Source organism: Nerophis ophidion, linkage group LG07, assembly GCF_033978795.1.
Source record: "Nerophis ophidion isolate RoL-2023_Sa linkage group LG07, RoL_Noph_v1.0, whole genome shotgun sequence".
Classification (NCBI taxonomy): domain Eukaryota; kingdom Metazoa; phylum Chordata; class Actinopteri; order Syngnathiformes; family Syngnathidae; genus Nerophis; species Nerophis ophidion.
The window spans coordinates 1,319,018-1,342,806 of NC_084617.1; the positions used below are offsets into that span (position 1 = coordinate 1,319,018).

Consider the following 23,789-nt stretch of genomic DNA (forward strand, 5'->3'; position numbering starts at 1 on the left):
CTGACTCCTCCCCCTTTCTTAAAGGACCCGCCACCAAAATCCGAGCGTCGAGCACAGTTTGATTGATTGATTGATTGATACTTTTATTAGTATATTGCACAGTACAGTACATATTATTAGTAGATTGCACAGTACAGTACATATTCCCTACAATCGACCACTAAATGCTAACACCCCAATAAGTTGTTCAACTTGTTTAAGTCGGGGTCCACCTTCATCAATTAAAATTAAAACACAGTGCGGTAGTTTGGACATTATCAATACGAATAATAATAATCCATTAATTTATATATCCATCCATCAATCCATTTCCTACCGCTTATTCCCCTTTGGGGTCGCTGGTGCCTATCTCAGCTACAATCGGGCGGAAGGCGGGCTACACCCTGGACAAGTCACTATCTCATCGCAGAGCCAACACAGATTCACACACTAGGGACCAATTAGTGTTGCCAATCAACCTATCCCCAGGTGCATGTCTTTGGAGGTGGGAGGGGCCTATCCCCAGGTGCATGTCTTTGGAGGTGGGAGGGGCCTATCCCCTGGTGCATGTCTTTGGAGGTGGGAGGGGCCTATCCGCAGGTGCATGTCTTTGGAGGTGGGAGGGGCCTATCCCCAGGTGCATGTCTTTGGAGGTGGGAGGGGCCTATCCCCAGGTGCATGTCTTTGGATGTGGGAGGGGCCTATCCCCAGGTGCATGTCTTCGTAGGTGAGAGGGGCCTACCCCCAGGTGCATGTCTTTGGAGGTGGGAGGGAGCCGGAGTACCCGGCGTGGATGGGAATTTTCCGCGGGTCCGCAGACTTCCGCCGATTTTGGCGCCGGCAGGGTCCTTTCTGTGAATCGTTTAAATCCAGGGAGAAAATTATAAGGGGGGTTAGGTACTCGTGGTTTTTGTCTCTGCGTTGACCGAGTCATCAGTACAAGGCAGAGAAGACAATATAATGCCAATGTGTGAAGGCACCAGATTTCAGCTGACGACATCAACCACTGACATTGCCCGTTATAGACGTCTGCACACGTCCTTTGCCGACAAGATCTAGTCCTGATCCTCAATTATTGTGAGCGTTTCTGAACTCCTATTCTGTTTATATTGGTTGTGTTCTTCGGTGACTAATCTGGAAAGAAAACACAGTAGTTCTCAATTGACACGTTTCTTTATTGACAAAACAGTTTCAGACATGATTAAGCTTATTCAAGATAGGAATGCTTCATTACGAAAGATATGGATAAATGCGTGAGAAACAAGTGGAACTGGGCATGGCTCGATATATCCATCAAACTGAAGGTGAAGATTAACAACAATATCGTAGAAGTGGACAAACTTATCAGTGATTTCGTTGCAAAGTGCGATGATCCGGGACGTAATCAGTGCTTATTTTGCAAGGACATTGTGAACTATGGATCTCGGGGGAAGGTGGCACTCTTTGACCAGGCGAAATCGGCAAGGCATCTAAGTAAAGTGAGTTTACGGAGAAGTCATTTTTCACTGGGATCTGCCTTCAAGCTGAAGTCAAACATCATCACAAATGCAGCCTCCAATCAACTATGGAAGCCTCCCACCTGCGACCCGGCTCCTCTCACACCAATCTACCACAGACGAATCCAATACACCATCTTATGTATTTCAACATTTTTATATTTTGAATTCTGGTTAATCCATTTGTAGGCCTATTTTTATCTATAATCCAAAAGTGTGTAAGAATTTGATAAATGTGTAAACTTGTATACATCAATTTCATCACATGATACATTTTAATGAAAATATTTGCTAATAAATGTGAAATTTTGTTCAGGAAAATATTGTTAGATTTTGAATCAAAATAGCAGGAAATGCATCCTAAACTAACATAGATTTCAAAATGTTTCTGGGGGGGGGCATACCCCAGACCCCCCTAGCAGGCGAGTGCACTAAGTGTACTCGGGTGCAGCAGGTGTTTTAGGATTAGAACATTTTCAGCTGATTTAGTAAATCTTCATTCCCATCCCTGACCCGGAGGGAACCCACGCAGTCACAGGGAAAACATGCAAACTCCACACAGAAAGATCCCGAGCCCGGGATTGAACCCAGGACTACTCAGGACCTTCGTATTGTGAGGCAGACACACTAACCCCTCTCCCACCGTGCTTCTCCCTATACTGTGTAAAAATACTCAATAACAAACACGGAGGCTCCAGTTTTACATGAGGACCATTTTCATGGATGCAATGTCATTTAATTTTTTTTACCAACCTTATGTGATCAAAATATGGGAAATTATCTTAATTTAAAAGTAATATGCCAAAAGTAGCCCAAGCCTGTTGACGTTTAAAAAAAAAAATCTCGAGGAAATTAGGAGCCGTTTAGAAATCAAAAAGAACAAGCCATTTTCAATTAAGATGAGGTGTTCAAATGCAACAAAAAAGTGGGGAAAAAGTGAAACAGTCATCGAGGCAGGGCAGAATAATACGGCGTGCACACAATAAAATAACGAAAAAGCTTCACTAACTACTTGAAAAAATCTTCCAGAGCCAAAAATCAAGCATCGCTAGAAAGAAAGACAGCAGTAAAGACAAATGTAATCCAGTTGAATTATCATAAAAAACAAACGCAATAAATCTAAACTATGTAACATGTTCTTATTTTTTCTGTTTTAACTAGATACATTGAAAGGAAAACATCTATTTATACGATTTTTAACTTTCCCTGAAAATTTGAAAAAAGCATTTAAGGACCTATTTATGTCGTTTGTTTTCAAAAACTCCGCTCCACCGCAACGTGTCACCACTTCCGCTCTTCAAAATAAGAGCTCAAGGCACAACAGCTGATAACAGGAAGTAACGTCACAAAGAGGCAAGTCCATACAAATAATTACACAAGCATTTATTACACACGACTCTTTATTTTCAAGTGGAAGAACAGCGGCTAGACTTGTTGATGCAGATGATCAATCATTTTAATTCCACTTGTGTTCACCCCAAGTCTTTAGAAGTGTGTTTAAACCCGGAGCAGCATCCCGAGTGTCGTGCGTGCAGTCTGCAGCACTCCCGCATGTGATGGATGACATGCACGCACATGGCCTCCACGTACTTGTTGGCTGCAGCCAAGGACAAAAGCTTCAAATTAAAGGTTAAACTACACGCCAAACACATGTCGTACCTTGTAAACACGCCTGGATCGCGCAGGCTTGCTTTTGACACGGGTCTTTTTCTGGCATTGTTGAGAGATATGTATATATGTATGTATGTGTATATATATATATGTTGATAATCAGGTACGGTGGAGGAGACTTCCGGTGTCACAGCTCGCTGCTTCTTCCGCCTTTGCAATGTTTTCGTCACGTGACGCACGAGTTGTCTGGGTGTGTGACAGCGACACCCCTTGGCTTGTCATGTTATTGCAGCGTGTGCTATATTTTCGGGAGGTTAAAGGCCAACTGAAATGAGATGTTCTTATTTAAACGGGGATAGCAGCTCCATTCAATGTGTCATACTTCATCATTTCGACATATTGCCATATTTTTGCTGAAAGGATTTAGTAGAGAACATCCACGATAAAGTTGGCAACTTTTGGTCGCTAATAAAAAAGCCTTGCCTGTACCGGAAGTAGCAGACGATGTGCGCGTGATGTCACGGGTTGTGGAGCTCCTCACATCTGAACATTGTTTACAATCATGGCCACCAGCAGCGAGAGCGATTCGGACTGAGGAAGCGACAATTTCCCCATTAATTTGAGCGAGGATGAAAGATTCGTGGATGAGGAAAGTGAGAGTGAAGGACTTGAAAGTAAAAAAAAAAACAAAAAAAAACTATACAGTCAGAGCGATTCAGATGTTATTAGACAAATATACTAGGATAATTCTGGAAAATCCCTTATCTGCTTATTGTGTTGCTAGTGTTTTAGTGAGATTATATGGTCGTACCTGTACAACCTGGAGGTCGGCCCCGCATCTTTCTTCAGCACCAGTCGACGGGTGGTGGCGATGCCCATCTCTGCCCTTCGCAAGAGACCCTCTTGGAAACACGATCTTTCAAAATGATCTCTGCATAACACACTGTACTTTGTGTGTGTGGTCCAATCCAACCGTGTTCGCTTGACCGCTCTGTTCCATATTAAAGTTTCACCGTCATCTTTCGGGAATGTAAACAATGAAACACCGGCTGTGTTTGTGTTGCTAAAGGCGGCCGCAATACACCGCTTCCCACCTACAGCTTTCTTCTTTGACGTCTCCATTATTCATTGAACAAATTGCAAAAGATTCAGCAACACAGATGTCCAGAATACTGTGGAATTATGCGATGAAAACAGACGATTAATAGCTGGGAACGATGCTGGACCAAAATGTCCTCTACAATGCGTGACATCACGCGCACACGTCATCATACCTAGACGTTTTAGCAGGATTTTTCGGCGCGAAATTTAAAATTGCAATTTAGTAAACTAAAGCGGGCGTATTGTCATGTGTTGCAATGTTAATATTTCATCATTGATATATAAACTATCAGACTGCGTGGTCGCTAGTAGTGGCTTTCAGTAGGACTTTAATGTACAGTTTATTTTATTTAGAGAAAAATGCTGTAAAAAGTGCAGTAAATTTCACAGTTTGACCATGAAATCTATTGCTACTTCTATATTGCACAATTTGATGGCTAACTTACTTTGAAATCATTATTATTTTTAAAAAATGGTTTGAATGTTTGATGATATATTCTTGCATGATTAGACATTATTTAAGTGGACATCATTTATGATTACATGAGTACATATATTTTTATTCCTCCCACAATAGAAATAATAATAATACATTTAGTAAGAAAAGTTACAGTACTTTATTGATACATATTATTTCTAGGTTTTCTGGGGCCAAATAAAATGAAGTGTCCCCCGGGCCTTGAGTTTGACACCTGGGATCTAAGTCTTGTGTTCCGTGGTTGGTTAAATGTAGTCCCAGCTCAGTTACGCACACGCACTTTGTGTTACGCACATGTACACGCACCTTGTATTACGCACATGTACACGCACTTTGTGTTACGCACATGTAGGCCTGAAAGCACGCACACACCCTGGATTGCACGCTCACCAATCTGGATGTGCTCACTCCAACCAATCACGGCAGAAGTGTGGCAAAAGTCATGTGGAAGTTGACCAGACCTGGACAAACTACGGCCCGCAGGCCACATGCAGACATTTAAGATTTTCAATCTGGCCCGCTGGACGTTCATCATTTTTTTTTAGACTTTTTAAGAAGAAAAGTGTATTTGCCATGATGATGTGCAGTCATGTTTATAAATGAGCATAAGTCTTCAACTATAGAAAGTATTTCAATGCTTGAAATCTGCACTTTTGAGTGTTCTAGGAGTTATTACAGTAATCTAGGTCACAGCAGCTCAGACCAGAGTGGGCGGGGCTTGTTTCCATAGAAGCCAGCCCCAAACACGTGTCAGAAACAGATGTGGAAGCACATTTTTACCTGATAATAAATCATATTGTAGGTGTTTATTACACTTCTGTTGTGTTTTGCTTGATTGTAAAAGATACACAACTATGGAGGAGCTGCTCTGAGAAGTAAAAGATGTTCATATTTTGTTAATATTCACTGTTTTATTGGTCATAGATAATATAGTAAATCCCATTTTCTTTATTTTCATGTACATTTTGGGTCTCCCATTCAGTAAAAAACTGTAAAATTCCATTCATCTTTTTTTAGGTGGTCTGTCACAACTTTTTTACAACTCTATGGGATATTGTGACTTTTGGTGTTAGTGTTCCTGGAAAAAAGGGAGCCAAACACACATCTAAATGTGTATATATCATTTATACACATCTACTGTACATCTAAGTGTTCATATATCATTTATACACACATACTGTACATCTAATGTGTAAATATCATTTATACACACCTACTGTACCTCTAAATGTGTATATATCATTTATACACACATACTGTACATCTAAATGTGTATATATCATTTATACACACATACTGTACATCTAAATGTGTATATATCATTTATACACACATACTGTACATATAAATGTGTAAATATCATTTATACACACATACTGTACATCTAAATGTGTATAAATCATTTATACACACATACTGTACATATAAATGTGTAAATATCATTTATACACACATACTGTACATATAAATGTGTAAATATCATTTATACACACATATATACACATTTAGATGTACAGTATCATTTATACACACACACATTGGCCCCCCTAGACACATTTTGTCTCTCAATGTGGCCCCGGAGTCCAAATATTTGAGGGTTCTTTGTGATTGTGGACAGACAGACAACTTCCAAGACGTACGTGGATTTGAACACACACACAAACACACACACACACACACACACACACACACACACACACACACACACACACACAGACACACAAACACACAGACACACACACACACTAGAATCGATATAGACGCACACAGATTGAGATACAGGTTTGTGAATAATTTTGCTAGAATACTCCTTCAATAGTTGAATTTTCTCTCCAAGTTTTTTGCAGTTTGCTCTCAAGCATGGCCATCATTTGTCAATGGCAGCTTTACAGATGGCAGGCCTACTTAACTGGCAGTGTGTTTAGGTGAAGACGGCCAGTGGATGTCCTAGTGAGACATGTGAAGGGGACACAATGAGGGAGGTGTGTATTTGAGCTGCTGTCAAGTGTCAGTGCTATCTTCATCTTAGAATGTCTGCTCTCCTCTCAGTGTGTCCCGGTTTCAAGAGCGCACCTTTAGACCTCCTTGGCTCTGACGGTGAAGTGCTTGCTCTTCTTGCCCAGGGTGTTGGAGGCGGTGCAGGTGTAGGTTCCTGGCAGCAAGGAGGAGGAGGCCAGCACAGCGTGGCCCTCCTCTCTCAGCTCCTGCAGGGCCTGGGGGGCCCACCAGCTGTAGGCGGGCTCCGGGTTTCCTGTGGCGCTGCAGTTTAGTGTCACTTCACCTCCGTCTGTCAAGTCCACACTTTCTGCTCCGGGACTTTGGAACACTGGGGGGACTGTGGTGGGGAGAAGGAAAACATGATTACACTGGCCTTGCTGATACTGCTGTCCACCTTAATAACTCACCACCGTGTGAATGCTCCAAAACATATGCTTTTTATACAGCAAAATTCATCTTTTTATTCTTATTATTATTGTGTGAATGCTCCAAAACATTCACACATATGGTTTTATACATCAAAATTAATCTATTTCTTCTTTTTATTATTATTGTGCGAATGCTCCAAAACATTCACACACGTGGTTTTGTACCACATTTCATCTATTTATTCAACTACTTATACTTCTTCTCCAGATTTTGGCTCACTCTACTTTCCACATTTTTCATTGGTTTCAAAGCGTTCCAACTTCAAACTGTTCAGCCTGTTCAGTAATCGCAGGCTTTTCCATGACACATTTGAAATAATTCACAGATTTACCAGAATTCAAAGTTTTCCGGGACATTTTTACCATTCAAAATGAATTTGCCATTTTTGTGAATTGTGAATTATATTTATATAGCGCTTTTCTCTAGTGACTCAAAGCGCTTTACATAGTGAAACCCAATATCTAAGTTCCATTTAAAGCAGTGTGGGTGGCACTGGGAGCAGGTGGGTAAAGTGTCTTGCCCAAGGACACAACAGCAGTGACTAGGATGGCGGAAGCGGGAATTGAACCTGCTGGCACGGCCACTCTACCAACCGAGCTATACCAAACTTGCACATTTTTCAACCTATTCAAACCATTCCACCTTCATAACATTTCAGCATTCTGGACATTCAAACAATCATTTTTCCAAGTTAAAAAGAATTCCAGGATTTTCCATAATTCCTGCTTTTCCAAAGCCCTAATTACCTCTTTTTTTCTGCCGACTACTCCTTCCACATTTTTCTACCCACTTCCACTCTTCCACCGTCAAAACATTCCTCTTAATCAGAACAAAAAACAAAGTTGTTTTTGTTGCCCTAGGGTAAACTGGGTAACACATGGCACACTGACAAACTTATACTATTGTTACTATAACAATCTACAAGGTTAATATCGTTGTCTTCTCTTTCTTTCCCTCCATTTATCTGCTTTCTTTTGTAATTGAAGTTATCATGACATATGTATTGTTGCATTTGAAATACTTATTATTGTTCATTATCAATAGCCCTATTTTTATTAGTATTTGTATTGATCCATTTGTAGTGTAATAATGTTCATTGTCATTTCTGTGTTATTAATATTTACTTCACTAACTGCTTCTTTGCTATCACTTTTACTATCATAGTTGTACATATTCTATTTGCTGATTTTGTTCTGTGGTTGTTGTTTTTGTCTCTCTGTCTAATCTCAGGATTAGACAGAGCCTCAGGAAGGGGAAGCAGTGCACTATCAACACCGTGTATGGTGCGGATGGTGTTCTGCTGACTTCGCCTGCGGATGTTGTGGATCGGTGGAGGGAATACTTGGAAGACCTCCTCAATCCCACCAACATGTCTTCCTTTGAGGAAGCAGTGCCTGGGGAAGCTGTGGTGGACTCTCCTATTTCTGGGGCTGAGGTCGCTGAGGTAGTTAAAAAGCTCCTCGGCGGCAAGGCCCCGGGGGTGGATGAGAACCGCCCGGAGTTCCTTAAGGCTCTGGATGCTGTGGGGCTGTCTTGGTTGACAAGACTCTGCAGCATCGCGTGGACATCGGGGGCGGTACCTCTGGATTGGCAGACCGGGGTGGTGGTCCCTCTCTTTAAGAAGGGGGACCGGAGGGTGTGTTCCAACTATGGTGGGATCACACTCCTCAGCCTTCCCGGTAAGGTTTATTCAGGTGTACTGGAGAGGAGGCTACGTCGGATAGTCCAACCTCAGATTCAGGAGGAACAGTGTGGTTTTCGTCCTGGTCGTGGAACTGTGGACCAGGTCTATACTCTCGGCAGTATAGAGTATACTCTATAAACTTCTCTTTTGTAAAGTCCATGTGTACAGAAGATGTAGATCATCTACATCTACGATATGATTTGCCTGAGTACTTTGACAGGAAAAAAAAAAGAAAATAAAGAAAGTTACAATATTAAGTATGAAGGATAAAACACTGAATACTGACAACATATGAACATCACACCCCCTCTCCATCCACATTGTTTACAATCAACAAAAATGCAACAAACAGCAAAATATGAACGCCTAGGGTAAACAAATAAAAACTCCACCAAAATGTGATATATGTGATATATCACTAAGCTTTACAACTTTCTTGTCAAAATCTCCTTCCACGTCTGTCCCTGACACCCACATTTCACACTCTGTGGAAACACTCCCCACCCACACTGTTTGGTGCCTCCTCTGACCTCCTGTGACTTACATGACCATAGTAACTCATTACATGACCATAGTAACTCATTACATGACCATAGTAACTCATTACATGACCATAGTAACTCATTACATGACCATAGTAACTCATTACATGACCATAGTAACTCATTACATGACCATAGTAACTCATTACATGACCATAGTAACTCATTACGTGACCATAGTAACTCATTACATGACCATAGTAACTCATTACATGACCATAGTAACTCATTACATGACCATAGTAACTCATTACATGACCATAGTAACTCATTAGATGACCATAGTAACTCATTAGATGACCATAGTAACTCATTACATGGCAATAGTAACTCATTACATGACCATAGTAACTAGTTAGATGACCATAGTAACTCATTAGATGACCATAGTAACTCATTACATGACCATAGTAACTCATTACATGAGCATAGTAACTCATTACATGACCATAGTAACTCATTACATGACCATAGTAACTAGTTAGATGACCATAGTAACTCATTAGATGACCATAGTAACTCATTACATGACCATAGTAACTCATTACATGAGCATAGTAACTCATTACATGAGCATAGTAACTCATTACATGACCATAGTAACTCATTACATGAGCATAGTAACTCATTACATGAGCATAGTAACTCATTACATGACCATAGTAACTCATTACATGCTCATTACGTGAGCACAGTAACTCATTACGTGAGCATAGTAACTAATTAGATGAGCATAGTAACTAATTAGATGAGCATAGTAAGTAATGAGATGAGCATAGTAACTAATTACATGAGATTTGTAAGTAATTAGATGGTCATAGTAAGTAATTAGATGACATAGTAAGTAATTAGATGACATAGTAAGTAATTAGATGGTCATAGTAAGTAATTAGATGACATAGTAAGTAATTAGATGACATAGTAAGTAATTAGATGAGCATAGTAAGTAATTAGATGAGCATAGTAAGTAATTAGATGACATAGTAAGTAATTAGATGACATAGTAAGTAATTAGATGAGCATAGTAAGTAATTAGAGGAGCATAGTAAGTAATTAGATGAGCATAGTAAGTAATTAGATGGTCATAGTAAGTAATTAGATGTCATAGTAAGTAGTATATGATGCAGATTCCCAGCATGTAAAGACTTAGTATAGTTGAAGACTATAGTAAGGTGATTATAAAAGATGAGTGCACATCATAATGGCAGCTACACTTTACATCTGAAACATCTAAACAAATGGCCAGATTGAAAAGCTCAATGGGCCACATGTGGCCCCCGGGCCTTCATTTTCCCAGCCCTGGTATATAGTGTCAGCCAGAAAGGGTCAGTGTTTGTGATCAACAATAAAAAGGTAATAATGGCAACCATCATGTATTTTTTCAGGAAAATGGTCTGATAGTGATTGGTGGTTTGACTGATCGGCACATCTTTAATACTAACAATTAGTTGAATATGCTCGGGGCCAAATATACCTCTTGATATGGTTTGGAGTGAGAGCATGTCAGACTCACAGTGCACAGAGGCTCTCAGGGTCTGCGAGGTGACAGCCAGAGGCGGTTGCGGTCCCTCCGGTCCCAGTTCCAGCTCTGCAACACAGCTGTAGGGTGCACCGTTGTCGGCTTTGGTGGGCGTGATGACCAGGACGGAGGACACTTGCACCGGCGAGGCAGACGTGAGGTCAGAAAAGGAGCGGTTGTACACCTGGGTGGGGCCTCTGTACCACCTCAAGGTGAGGTACTGGACGGGAGCGACGTTCTGCACCTCGCAGAGAAGCTGGTATTCTTTGCCCTCCTGCATGGGGCCGCTGTGGTTCATCGTCTGGATGGTGACACTGTCTGGGCTCTCTGCGAGGACAAGACACTAAGGTGTGGTAAGAAGAAGAAAAGGTTCATCGTCTGGATGGTAACACTGTCCGGGCTCTCTGCGAGGACAAGACACTAAGGTGTGGTTAGAAGAAGAGAGGTTCATCGTCTGGATGGTGACACTGTCTGGGCTCTCTGCGAGGACAAGACACTAAGGTGTGGTAAGAAGAAGAGAAGGTTCATCGTCTGGATGGTGACACTGTCTGGGCTCTCTGTGAGGACAAGACACTAAGGTGTGGTAAGAAGAAGAGAAGGTTCATCGTCTGGATGGTAACACTGTCTGGGCTCTCTGCGAGGACAAGACACTAAGGTGTGGTAAGAAGAAGAGAAGGTTCATCGTCTGGATGGTGACACTGTCTGGGCTCTCTGCGAGGACAAGACACTAAGGTGTGGTAAGAAGAAGAGAAGGTTCATCGTCTGGATGGTGACACTGTCTGGGCTCTCTGCGAGGACAAGACACTAAGGTGTGGTTAGAAGAAGAGAGGTTCATCGTCTGGATGGTGACACGGTCTGGGCTCTCTGTGAGGACAAGACACTAAGGTGTGGTTAGAAGAAGAGAAGGTTCATCGTCTGGATGGTGACACTGTCTGGGCTCTCTGCGAGGACAAGACACTAAGGTGTGGTTAGAAGAAGAGAAGGTTCATCGTCTGGATGGTGACACTGTCTGGGCTCTCTGCGAGGACAAGACACTAAGGTGTGGTTAGAAGAAGAGAGGTTCATCGTCTGGATGGTGACACTGTCTGGGCTCTCTGCGAGGACAAGACACTAAGGTGTGGTAAGAAGAAGAAAAGGTTCATCGTCTGGATGGTGTCACTGTCTGGGCTCTCTGCGAGGACAAGACACTAAGGTGTGGTAAGAAGAAGAGAAGGTTCATCGTCTGGATGGTGACACTGTCTGGGCTCTCTGCGAGGACAAGACACTAAGGTGTGGTAAGAAGAAGAAAAGGTTCATCGTCTGGATGGTGTCACTGTCTAGGCTCTCTGCGAGGACAATGCGGTTAGAAGAAGAAAAGGTTCATCATCTGGATGGTGTCACTGTCTGGGCTCTCTGCAAGGACAAGACACTAAGGTGTGGTTAGAAGAAGAGAAGGTTCATCGTCTGGATGGTGACACTGTCTGGGCTCTCTGCGAGGACAAGACACTAAGGTGTGGTTAGAAGAAGAGAAGGTTCATCGTCTGGATGGTGACACTGTCTGGGCTCTCTGCGAGGACAAGACACTAAGGTGTGGTAAGAAGAAGAGAAGGTTCATCGTTTGGATGGTGACACTGTCTGGGCTCTCTGCGAGGACAAGACACTAAGGTGTGGTTAGAAGAAGAGAAGGTTCATCGTCTGGATGGTGACACTGTCTGGGCTCTCTGCGAGGACAAGACACTAAGGTGTGGTAAGAAGAAGAGAGGTTCATCGTCTGGATGGTAACACTGTCTGGGCTCTCTGTGAGGACAAGACACTAAGGTGTGGTAAGAAGAAGAAAAGGTTCATCGTCTGGATGGTGACACTGTCTGGACTCTCTGCGAGTACAAGACACTAAGGTGTGGTAAGAAGAAGAAAAGGTTCATCGTCTGGATGGTGACACTGTCTGGGCTCTCTGTGAGGACAAGACACTAAGGTGTGGTTAGAAGAAGAAAAGGTTCATCGTCTGGATGGTGACACTGTCTGGGCTCTCTGCGAGGACAAGACAATACGGTGTGGTTAGAAGAAGAGAAGGTTCATCGTCTGGATGGTGACACTGTCTGGGCTCTCTGCGAGGACAAGACAATAAGGTGTGGTAAGAAGAAGAGAAGGTTCATCGTCTGGATGGTGACACTGTCTGGGCTCTCTGTGAGGACAAGACACTAAGGTGTGGTAAGAAGAAGAAAAGGTTCATCGTCTGGATGGTGACACTGTCTGGGCTCTCTGCGAGGACAAGACACTAAGGTGTGGTAAGAAGAAGAAAAGGTTCATCGTCTGGATGGTGACACTGTCTGGACTCTCTGCGAGTACAAGACACTAAGGTGTGGTAAGAAGAAGAAAAGGTTCATCGTCTGGATGGTGACACTGTCTGGGCTCTCTGCGAGGACAAGACACTAAGGTGTGGTAAGAAGAAGAAACGGGTCATCGTCTGGATGGTGACACTGTCTGGGCTCTCTGCGAGGACAAGACACTAAGGTGTGGTTAGAAGAAAAGGTTCATCGTCTGGATGGTGACACTGTCTGGGCTCTCTGCGAGGACAAGACACTAAGGTGTGGTTAGAAAAAGAGAAGGTTCATCGTCTGGATGGTGACACTGTCTGGGCTCTCTGCGAGGACAAGACAATACGGTGTGGTAAGAAGAAGAGAAGGTTCATCGTCTGGATGGTGACACTGTCTGGGCTCTCTGCGAGGACAAGACAATACGGTGTGGTTAGAAGAAGAGAAGGTTCATCGTCTGGATGGTGACACTGTCTGGGCTCTCTGCGAGGACAAGACAATAAGGTGTGGTAAGAAGAAGAGAAGGTTCATCGTCTGGATGGTGACACTGTCTGGGCTCTCTGCGAGGACAAGACACTAAGGTGTGGTAAGAAGAAGAAACGGGTCATCGTCTGGATGGTGACACTGTCTGGGCTCTCTGCGAGGACAAGACACTAAGGTGTGGTTAGAAGAAAAGGTTCATCGTCTGGATGGTGACACTGTCTGGGCTCTCTGCGAGGACAAGACACTAAGGTGTGGTTAGAAGAAAAGGTTCATCGTCTGGATGGTGACACTGTCTGGGCTCTCTGCGAGGACAAGACACTAAGGTGTGGTAAGAAGAAGAGAAACAAGCAGAGGAGATGTCTCACTGTAGAGGACGAGGTTGAGCTTCTCCTCGCACTGGCGTGGCGTGGTGAAGAAGACGCCGTAACAGATGGGCTCGTCGATCCAGTCGATGAGGCTGTCCACCTTCCACTGCACGCTCGGGCCCTGCTGAGTGTGCGCCGCGCTGACAGCCGACTCCCAGCCCAGCACCCGCACGGGCCGGGTGGCCTCGCAACTGACCGACACAGGCTGGCCGAAGCCCACCACCACTCTGGGGGGCTTGAGGATTAAGGAGCAACCGTCACCTGATGCTGCTGGGACAAAGAGGAGTTATTAAGGGAGAAGAAGTAGCACAAAAATATGAACGCTACCATTAATTCGATCCAGTGGTGTGGCGTCAGGACCAGCAAGACCTTCTCTGCTGGCCTAACAACCACAAATCATCATCATCATTAAAGAAAAAAACATTTGTATTTACTTTCCCTAAACATCTAAAAGTAATCATATTCTCTTCATGTCAATTTATGCTCCTTCCAGTGTTGTTGTTTTTAGTTTATAGAGTTGTTATCCAATCAGAATTCAGCTAGCTTGAAGTGAACATACAGTTGATAGACAATTGCCATTGCCAATCAAATCACCAGTTGTTGTCAGTAAGGCCTTCCAGCTGGCCTCACGTTGTGATTGGATACTCACTTGGGAGTCCCAAGTGAGTATCCAATCACAAGTTGCCAAAACAGGAAGTGGCACCGGAGCCAAGAAAACTTGCCGGTAATCACAAAGAAGGAGAGCAAAATGTTGATCCGGTGGCAGATAAATATTTGCAAGAAGGATACTTAAGAGAAACTATATATCTTGTGAGACCAGGTCAGTTTTGCCCGCCACTTTCACAGGAATCAAGCGACTACGAGCGACTACAAGCGACTACGAGCGGTACCTCTTGCGTACACGGCGTCCAATGGGTTCTGCAAATTGTTAGTTTTAATATTTTATTTCTGAATTTTTTCATGTTACATTTGTTTTATACAATTATTTTCAATTTGACATTACCACCTGAGATATGTTTTAATTACTGAAGCGGGTTTATTTATTGGCTCTCTAGACAAATTCCAAAAATTCCCAGAATTCCAGATTCCCCGGGACATTTTCCCCATTAAAAATGAATTGGCCATTTTTCAGACATCCACCATTTCCACATTTTTCAAACTATTCAAACCATTCCACCTTCAACACATTCCACCATCACGGAAATTCAAACTATAATTTTTCCAAATTCAAAAACATTTTCAGGATTTTCCATATCTCCAACTTTTCCAAAGCTCTATTTCCACCCTTTTTTCTGGCGACTACCCCCTCCACATTTTTCAACCCACTTCAACCATCAAAACATTCTTCTTAATCAGGACAAAAAAACGCTTTTTTGAACTGGAAAAATTCACGGTTTTCCTGAAATTCCATAATGCCATTTCCCAGTTCAACATGTTACTACTTCAACATTTCTCCAACGATTTGAAAAATTTCAACACCAACAATTTCAACTCATTTAGACCATTCAATTGTATTCATTTTTTGAATTCCCCTTTTCCCGAAATTCCCAATTTTTTATGAAATTCTCATTGAAATCAGTGGGACATTCTTCAAAGTTCCACAACTTCCACATTTTTAATCTGATTCAAACTGTTCCCACTCCAAAATATTCAGCCTGTTCGGGAATAGTGTGATCTATTTCAACAATTCTTTTAAAAAAATCCCGGATTACCCATAATTCCTTTTTTTTTTTTTTTTTTTTTTTTTTTTTGCATTTTCCCCATTCAAAATGAATTGGCCATTTTTCAAACTTGCAGAATTCCCACATTATTCAAGCCATTCACACCAGTCCACCTTCAACACATTCCACTCATCCTGGACATTCAAACTAGCATTTTTTCACAGTCAACAAATTTCCAGGAATTGCGTTTTTTTTGGTAACCTATTTCCACCCTTCTTAAGTTCGAATACTCCTTTCACATTTTTCAACGCATTTCAACCGTTCCACCGTCAAAACACTCCTCATATTCAGGACAAAAACCAAGTTGGCTTAGGAACTAGAACAATTCCTGTTTTTCCCGAAATTCCAGGAATTTCTTAATTAAAAACTGTTACTAGTTCAACATTTCTTGACCGATTTAGACAAATCCAACACCAGTCAATTTATCTCATTCAGGACATTCATGAATCCTAATAATTTTTAAAAAATTCTCACTTTTCCCAAAATTCCAAGAAGTTCCCATTGAAATGAATAGGACATGTTTCCAAGTTGCACAACTCCCACATTTTTCAACCTTGTCAAATCATTGCAACATCAACACATTCCACTTATCCTGAGAGTCGGTTACATATGCAGAAAAATAGAGGGTTTTGTACACTGTTGAAGAGCTTCAATGTCCAGTATTGTGCGAGTGTGTTTCTGTACAGTATCTCCAGTAGTATCCATGCGGTGACATCAATCATGTATTTGGAGAGGCGAAGTGGGCCTAATAGGACATGACTGAAGGCCCAGGTGAGAAACACACAGCTTAAATGACATCTTTGTTATTTCATGAGTGCTGGGTGTACCAATCCAACACACCACTCGAGGGCGCCGTTTCCAAGTTGAGCCGTTTGAAAAGGTCACGAGTTGCAACTAAAATGTGCCAAAGTAAGTGTTCACAAAGTAAAAAGTTGGCATCATTTTGGACCCCTGATCAAGCATGAAGATCCTTCCTGTTGTTGTGTTGACACCTGCTGCTCTTTAAAAAGTGTTAGGGGAGTGAAGCTCATGAAAAAGTAGGTTATTTGACTACCGTACCAGATGCCATCCACGCACACCGAGCATTCCCGTGACTACCGCTCATTAGCACGGTGTAAAACTCTGGCGAAAACAAAAGCTGGCATTGAGACGACAGAAGTGGATAAGACAAGATCTCACCTGAGGAAAGCATGCAGAGAGTCCACACCATCACTTGCACAAACTCCATTTCTGCGGTGGAACGTGAAGGAAGGATCCCGGAGAAAGGAAAAGTCCAAGTTGCACAAGCTTGGCAAACTCTGCAGGGAACAATGCTGCTTGAACACAAGGGCCCCCTTCATCCCAGCTGACTTAGGAGTGGGTGGGCAGGCGGGGTTGGGGTGCTCTGAAGGGGAGATATTGGGACTGTAAAAGAACAGAGGTTTTCACATTTTGTAATAAAACAATCATAAATAAAGTTAAACTACTCACCTTGAAGACATGATTGCTGGATGTTTAGCAGAGGTGGGAATGTTTGGCCACTCCACCAATTCATCCTATTCCCATTCTTGGGTGGATGATTCCATTCTCCATTCAAAATGATTCTCCATTTAGTCTGACTATCGCCATGTACTAGAAACCCCACAAGCAGTGAAGTTGTCACCTTGTGGAAATGGTAAATAAAAAGAGACTACAATTATTTAAATTGAATAGCCAGCGAAGACAAGATATTTCATGTTCACACTGAGAAACCCTATTTTTTTGCAATTATTAGCTCATTTGGAAGGAAATGCCAAGGCTGTCCTTTGTCGCCCATTCTGTTCAGAACTTTTATGGACAGAATTTCTAGGCGCAGTCAAGGCGTTGAGGGGTTCCAGTTTGGTGGCTGCAGGATTAGGTCTCTGCTTTTTGCAGATGATGTGGTCCTGATGGCTTCATCCGGCCAGGATCTTCAGCTCTCACTGGATCAGTTCGCAGCCGAGTGTGAAGCGACTAGGATGAGAATCAGCACCTCCAAGTCCGAGTCCATGGTTCTCGCCCAGAAAAGGGTGGAGTGCCATCTCCGGGTTGGGGAGGAGACCCTGCCCCAAGTGGAGGAGTTCTAGTACCTCGGAGTCTTGTTCACGAGTGAGGGAAGAGTGGATGGTGAGATCGACAGGCGGATCGGTGCGGCGTCTTCAGTAATGCGGACGCTGTATCGATCCGTTGTGGTGAAGAAGGAGCTGAGCCGGAAGGCAAAGCTCTCAATTTACCGGTCGATCTACGTTCCCATCCTCACCTATGGTCATGAGCTCCGGGTTATGACCGAAAGGACAAGATCACGGGTACAAGCGTCCCAAATGAGTTTCCTCCGCCGTGTGGCGGGTCTCTCCCTTAGAGATAGGGTGAGAAGCTCTGCCATCCGGGAGGAACTCAAAGTAAAGCCGCTGTTCCTCCACATGGAGAGGAGCCAGATGAGGTGGTTCGGGCATCTGGTCAGGATGCCACCCGAACGCCTCCCTAGGGATGTGTTTAGGGCACGACAACCGGTAGGAGGCCACGGGGAAGACCCAGGACACGTTGGGAAGACTATGTCTCCCGGCTGGCCTGGGAACGCCTCTGGATCCCCCGGGAAGAGCTAGACCAAGTGGTTGGGGAAAGGGAAGTCTGGGCTTCCCTGCATAGGCTGCTGCCCCCGCAACCCCACCTCGGATAAGCGGAAGAAGATGGAAGGATGGATGGAATGGAATGCTCAGTCATTCACAAACAAGGATGGGGTGAGGGTCACCACTTTGTCAACAAATGCCTGAGCAAATTGTTTAAGAACAACATTTCTCGAGCAGCTATTGCAAGGAATTTAGGGATTTCGCCATTTATGTTCCGTAATATCATCAAAAGGTTCAGAGAATGTGGAGAAATTACTGCAAGTAAGCCATGATATTACGCACCTTGGATCCCTCAGGCGCTACTGCATCAAACTCCGACATCTGTGTGTAAAGGATATCACCACATGAGCTCAGGACCACTTCAGAAAACCACTGTCAGTAACTGCAGGTGTTTGCTACATCTGTAAGTGCAAGTTAAAACTCTATAAACTATGCAAAGCCAAAGCCATTTATCAACAACACCCAGAAATGCTGCTGGCTTTGCTGGGCCCGAGCTCATCTATGATGGACTGATGCAAAGTGGAAAAGTGTTCTGTGGTCTGATGAGTCCACATTTCAAATTGTTTTTGGAAACTGTGGACCAAAGAGGAAAAGAACCCTCTGGACTGTTCTAGGGTGAAAGTGTTGTAGGCAGCATGTGTGATGGTATGGGGGTGTATTAGTGATTGTTGTAGGGTGAAAGTGTTCTAGGCAGCATGTGTGATGGTATGGGGGTGTATTAGTGATTGTTGTAGGGTGAAAGTGTTCTAGGCAGCATGTGTGATGGTATGGGGGTGTATTAGTGATTGTTGTAGGGTGAAAGTGTTCTAGTCAGCATGTGTGATGGTATGGGGGTGTATTAGTGATTGTTGTAGGGTGAAAGTGTTCTAGTCAGCATGTGTGATGGTATGGGGGTGTATTAGTGATTGTTGTAGGGTGAAAGTGTTGTAGTCAGCATGTGTGATGGTATGGGGGTGTATTAGTGATTGTTGTAGGGTGAAAGTGTTCTAGGCAGCATGTGTGATGGTATGGGGGTGTATTAGTGATTGTTGTAGGGTGAAAGTGTTCTAGGCAGCATGTGTGATGGTATGGGGGTGTATTAGTGATTGTTGTAGGGTGAAAGTGTTCTAGGCAGCATGTGTGATGGTATGGGGGTGTATTAGTGATTGTTGTAGGGTGAAAGTGTTCTAGGCAGCATGTGTGATGGTATGGGGGTGTATTAGTGATTGTTGTAGGGTGAAAGTGTTGTAGTCAGCATGTGTGATGGTATGGGGGTGTATTAGTGATTGTTGTAGGGTGAAAGTGTTGTAGTCAGCATGTGTGATGGTATGGGGGTGTATTAGTGATTGTTGTAGGGTGAAAGTGTTCTAGGCAGCATGTGTGATGGTATGGGGGTGTATTAGTGATTGTTGTAGGGTGAAAGTGTTGTAGTCAGCATGTGTGATGGTATGGGGGTGTATTAGTGATTGTTGTAGGGTGAAAGTGTTGTAGTCAGCATGTGTGATGGTATGGGGGTGTATTAGTGATTGTTGTAGGGTGAAAGTGTTCTAGGCAGCATGTGTGATGGTATGGGGGTGTATTAGTGATTGTTGTAGGGTGAAAGTGTTGTAGTCAGCATGTGTGATGGTATGGGGGTGTATTAGTGATTGTTGTAGGGTGAAAGTGTTGTAGTCAGCATGTGTGATGGTATGGTGGTGTATTAGTGATTGTTGTAGGGTGAAAGTGTTCTAGGCAGCATGTGTGATGGTATGGGGGTGTATTAGTGATTGTTGTAGGGTGAAAGTGTTGTAGTCAGCATGTGTGATGGTATGGGGGTGTATTAGTGATTGTTGTAGGGTGAAAGTGTTGTAGTCAGCATGTGTGATGGTATGGGGGTGTATTAGTGATTGTTGTAGGGTGAAAGTGTTCTAGGCAGCATGTGTGATGGTATGGGGGTGTATTAGTGATTGTTGTAGGGTCAAAGTGTTCTAGGCAGCATGTGTGATGGTATGGGGGTGTATTAGTGATTATTGTAGGGTCAAAGTGTTCTAGGCAGCATGTGTGATGGTATGGGGGTGTATTAGTGATTATTGTAGGGTGAAAGTGTTCTAGGCAGCATGTGTGATGGTATGGGGGTGTATTAGTGATTGTTGTAGGGTGAAAGGGTTCTAGGCAGCATGTGTGATGGTATGGGGGTGTATTAGTGATTGTTGTAGGGTGAAAGTGTTGTAGTCAGCATGTGTGATGGTATGGGGGTGTATTAGTGATTGTTGTAGGGTGAAAGTGTTCTAGTCAGCATGTGTGATGGTATGGGGGTGTATTAGTGCCCAAGGCATGGCTAACTTACACATCCGTGAAGGCACCATTAATGCTGAAAGGTACATACAGCTTTTGGAGCTACCTATGTTGCCATCGTTAACATGGACGCCCCTGCTTATTTCAGCAAGACAATGCCAAGCCAGGTGTTACAACAGCGTGGCTTCATAGTAAAAGAGTGCAGGTACTAGACTGGCCTGCCTGTAGTCCAGACATTGAAAATGTGTGCAGGCTAAAATATGAGGCAGGAGACTGTTGAACAACTTAAGCTGTACATCAAGCAAGAATGGGAAAGAATTCCACTTCAAAAATGTGTCTCCTCAGTTCCCAAACCTGCACTGAGTGTTGTTCAAAGGAAAGGCCATGTAACACACTGGTAAAAATGCCTTTTTTGACATGTGTTGCTGCCATTACATTCTAACTTCATGATTATTTGCAAAGTTTGTCAGTGTGAAAATGAAATATTTTGTCTTTGCAGTCTATTCAATTGAATATAAGTTGAAAAGGATTTGTTGTATTCTCTTTTTATTTAGCATTTACACGAGGTGACAACTTCACTGCTTTTGGCTTTTGTATTTGTCATTGCCGCCTGCTATCTTGCGTCCAGTGACATTTGACCTGGATGCTTTGTGAGTTCTCAGCAGGCCAGATGAGTCGCTGTTGTCTGCCAGACTCGCACTGCGAGCAGAAAGCTGCACGCCGCCTACGAGCTGCACGCGTAATGGGATGCTTCTCTGCTGTTATTTATAGCGTGCGCAGCTGCAAAACTCAGATTGCACGCCGTACATACCCTGGCCTTGGCGAAAGCACTTAATGTACTTCAACTCCTGCGCGGTTTGTCCGCTATTAAAATGAGCGGAAGCCTCCCGGAGCCAGGTTGTCATGGCAACGCATACAGCGCCGCCGTCACCTAAAGTCGACGGGAACGGAATGTAAATATCCGTATGATTTACCTCACTCAAAAAGTGAACATTTTTCATTGTTTTGTCCATTTATTAGTTCATATTTAGCAAGTTTGATTATCTTGATATAAAAAATAGGACTGACAGTGCAATTCATTGCTTGTGCTTCATAAAGCACTTTCACAGAAGAAGAAGATAAAGCAGCATGCATTAAAAACAATTGGGAACCTTAAAACTGCAAGTGAAAAACTGGGGGAACAAAACAGCTGCCATCACTGCACGGTACCGAAGAGGAAGGAAATGTGTGATAACCATAGAAGTATAAATGAAAGATGTTAGCAGCTGGAGATAGGTAGCTTTCACATTTGAACCAATACAAGGGAATCTATATTGGTGCTCACCAGTACCAACTTCCAGTACTTTTTGTGTGTGTGTTCATGTGATAATAAATGTTCAATTTAATAATCATTTAACACTGGGCTTATAATAACTGGGCTGTCCAGTTATGTCTTGTTATTATTATTAATAATTGTGTAGACTGCACCTGACTTCTGTGCGCTCTATTATCAATCTTAAGCATGTTGAAATGTTATTGAAAAAATGTGACTGTGACAGTGCGACCCTGAAACTAATTATTTCCATTGGGTAGAAGAATACAATCTCAGTCATGTAAACAAAAAGGTGCATGAGTAGGACTTATGAGCAAGCTGTGTAGGCCACGCCCCTTCGGCCTAAAGCATTCATTATGAAGGTATGGGGGACACAATCATACGGGACCAGACGTGGGCACACCACTAGTATAGCTGTCCTTTTTGCAAGAAAACATTCCATGAGGAGTGAGAAATAAAAGGCCGCCGATGGCGAGAAGAACTCCCACTGCCACAAACACGACCACCAGCGTTGTGAAGGTTGTTCGATTCCCTGCGGAAGACAGGAGTTTTTCATCATTGTGCGTCAACTATTGAGTGACTTTGTGCACACCGATAGTTCCTCTTCTTCAGCGACACGCCACATTCCACATTCCACAGGTCTTACCAGGGCTGGCCCCTTAAATTGTGTGGCAATTGTTTAATATTACTTGGAGCTGCTGACAGAAGCACATTGTTTATATGTTATATCATTTCATAGTTGGTTAGAATGAATAAATACAAAGTATAAACATAAGTTCATTTTTACATATAATGTGATTAAAAATGTATTTCCTTTGGTTAATTCATGCAAGTACAAACCCTGATTCCAAATGATTTGGGAAATTGTGTTAGATGTAAATATAAACAGAATACAATGATTTGCAAATCCTTTTCAAGCTATATTCAGTTGAATATGCTACAAAGACAACATATTTGATGTTCAAACTCATAAACATTTTTTTTTGCAAATAATCATTAACTTTAGAATTTAATGCCAGCAACACGTGACAAAGAAGTTGGGAAAAGTGGCAATAAATACTAATAAAGTTGAGGAATGCTCATCAAACACTTATTTGGGTGTGCAGGCTAATTGGGAACAGGTGGGTGCCATGATTGGGTATAAAAACAGCTTCCCAACAAATGCTCAGTCTTTCACAAGAAAGGATGGGGCGAGGTACACCCCTTTGTCCACAACTGCGTGAGCAAATAGTCAAACAGTTTAAGAACAACCTTTCTCAAAGTGCAATTGCAAGAAATTTAGAGATTTCAACATCTACGCTCCATAATATCATCAAAAGGTTCAGAGAATCTGGAGAAATCACTCCACGTAAGCGGCATGGCCGGAAACCAACATTGAATGACCGTGATCTTCCATCCTTCAGACGGCACTGTATCAAAACCGACATCAATCTCTAAAGGATATCACCACACGGGCTCAGGAACACTTCATAAAACCACTGTCACTAAATACAGCTAGTCGCTACATCTGTAAGTGCAAGTTAAAACTATACTGTGCAAAGCCAAAGCCATTTATCAACAACATCCAGAAACGCCGCTGGCCTCTCTGGGCACGAGATCATCTAAGATGGACTGATGCAAAGTGGAAAAGTGTTCTGTAGTTTGACGAGTCCACATTTCAAATTGTTTTTGGAAATATTCGACATCGTGTCATCCGGACCAAAGGGGAAGCAAACCATCCAGACTGTTATCGATGCAAAGTTGAAAAGCCAGCATGTGTGATGGTATGGGGGTGTATTAGTGCCCAAGGCATGGGTAACTTACACATCTGTGAAGGCACTATTAATGCTGAAAATATGCTGCCATCTAAGCGCCGTCTTTTTCATGGACGCCCCTGCTTATTTCAGCAAGACAATGCCAAGCC

At 42.9% G+C, this 23,789-nt stretch overlaps 2 protein-coding genes across 2 annotated transcripts in view; both read right to left on the reverse strand.

Annotated features, from left to right (window-relative positions):
- Positions 1-2,857: 2,857 nt before the first annotated feature.
- cmc4 (C-x(9)-C motif containing 4 homolog (S. cerevisiae)) lies at positions 2,858-3,413 on the reverse strand. The gene is made up of 2 exons (XM_061905112.1): positions 3,135-3,413; positions 2,858-3,072 (listed from the first exon to the last, which is right to left on the reverse strand). The coding sequence occupies exons 1-2, from the start codon at positions 3,190-3,192 to the stop codon at positions 2,948-2,950; spliced, it is 183 nt and encodes a 60-aa protein (XP_061761096.1). The 5' UTR covers positions 3,193-3,413; the 3' UTR covers positions 2,858-2,947.
- Positions 3,414-5,556: 2,143 nt separating this feature from the next.
- The window catches only part of si:ch211-66e2.5 (hemicentin-1), a 26,132-nt gene continuing 7,899 nt past the window's right edge, over positions 5,557-23,789 (reverse strand). Inside the window, exons 5-11 of the mRNA XM_061905047.1 lie at positions 22,270-22,418; positions 21,154-21,305; positions 16,877-17,031; positions 13,977-14,243; positions 10,832-11,164; positions 5,879-7,000; positions 5,557-5,799 (exon numbers count right to left, since the gene is read on the reverse strand). Coding sequence (XP_061761031.1) covers positions 6,741-7,000; positions 10,832-11,164; positions 13,977-14,243; positions 16,877-17,031; positions 21,154-21,305; positions 22,270-22,418 — 1,316 coding nt within the window. The 3' untranslated portion in view covers positions 5,557-5,799; positions 5,879-6,740. The remainder of the gene's footprint in view (positions 5,800-5,878; positions 7,001-10,831; positions 11,165-13,976; positions 14,244-16,876; positions 17,032-21,153; positions 21,306-22,269; positions 22,419-23,789) is intronic.

Coding starts and splice junctions, on each gene's coding strand:
- cmc4 (XM_061905112.1), bottom strand. CDS start 3,192: ATGCCAGAAAAAGACCCGTGTCAAAAGCAAGCCTGCGCGATCCAGGCG. Junction 3,073..3,134: donor GATCCAGGCGTGTTTACAAG/GTACGACATGTG, acceptor CCTTGGCTGCAG/CCAACAAGTACGTGGAGGCC.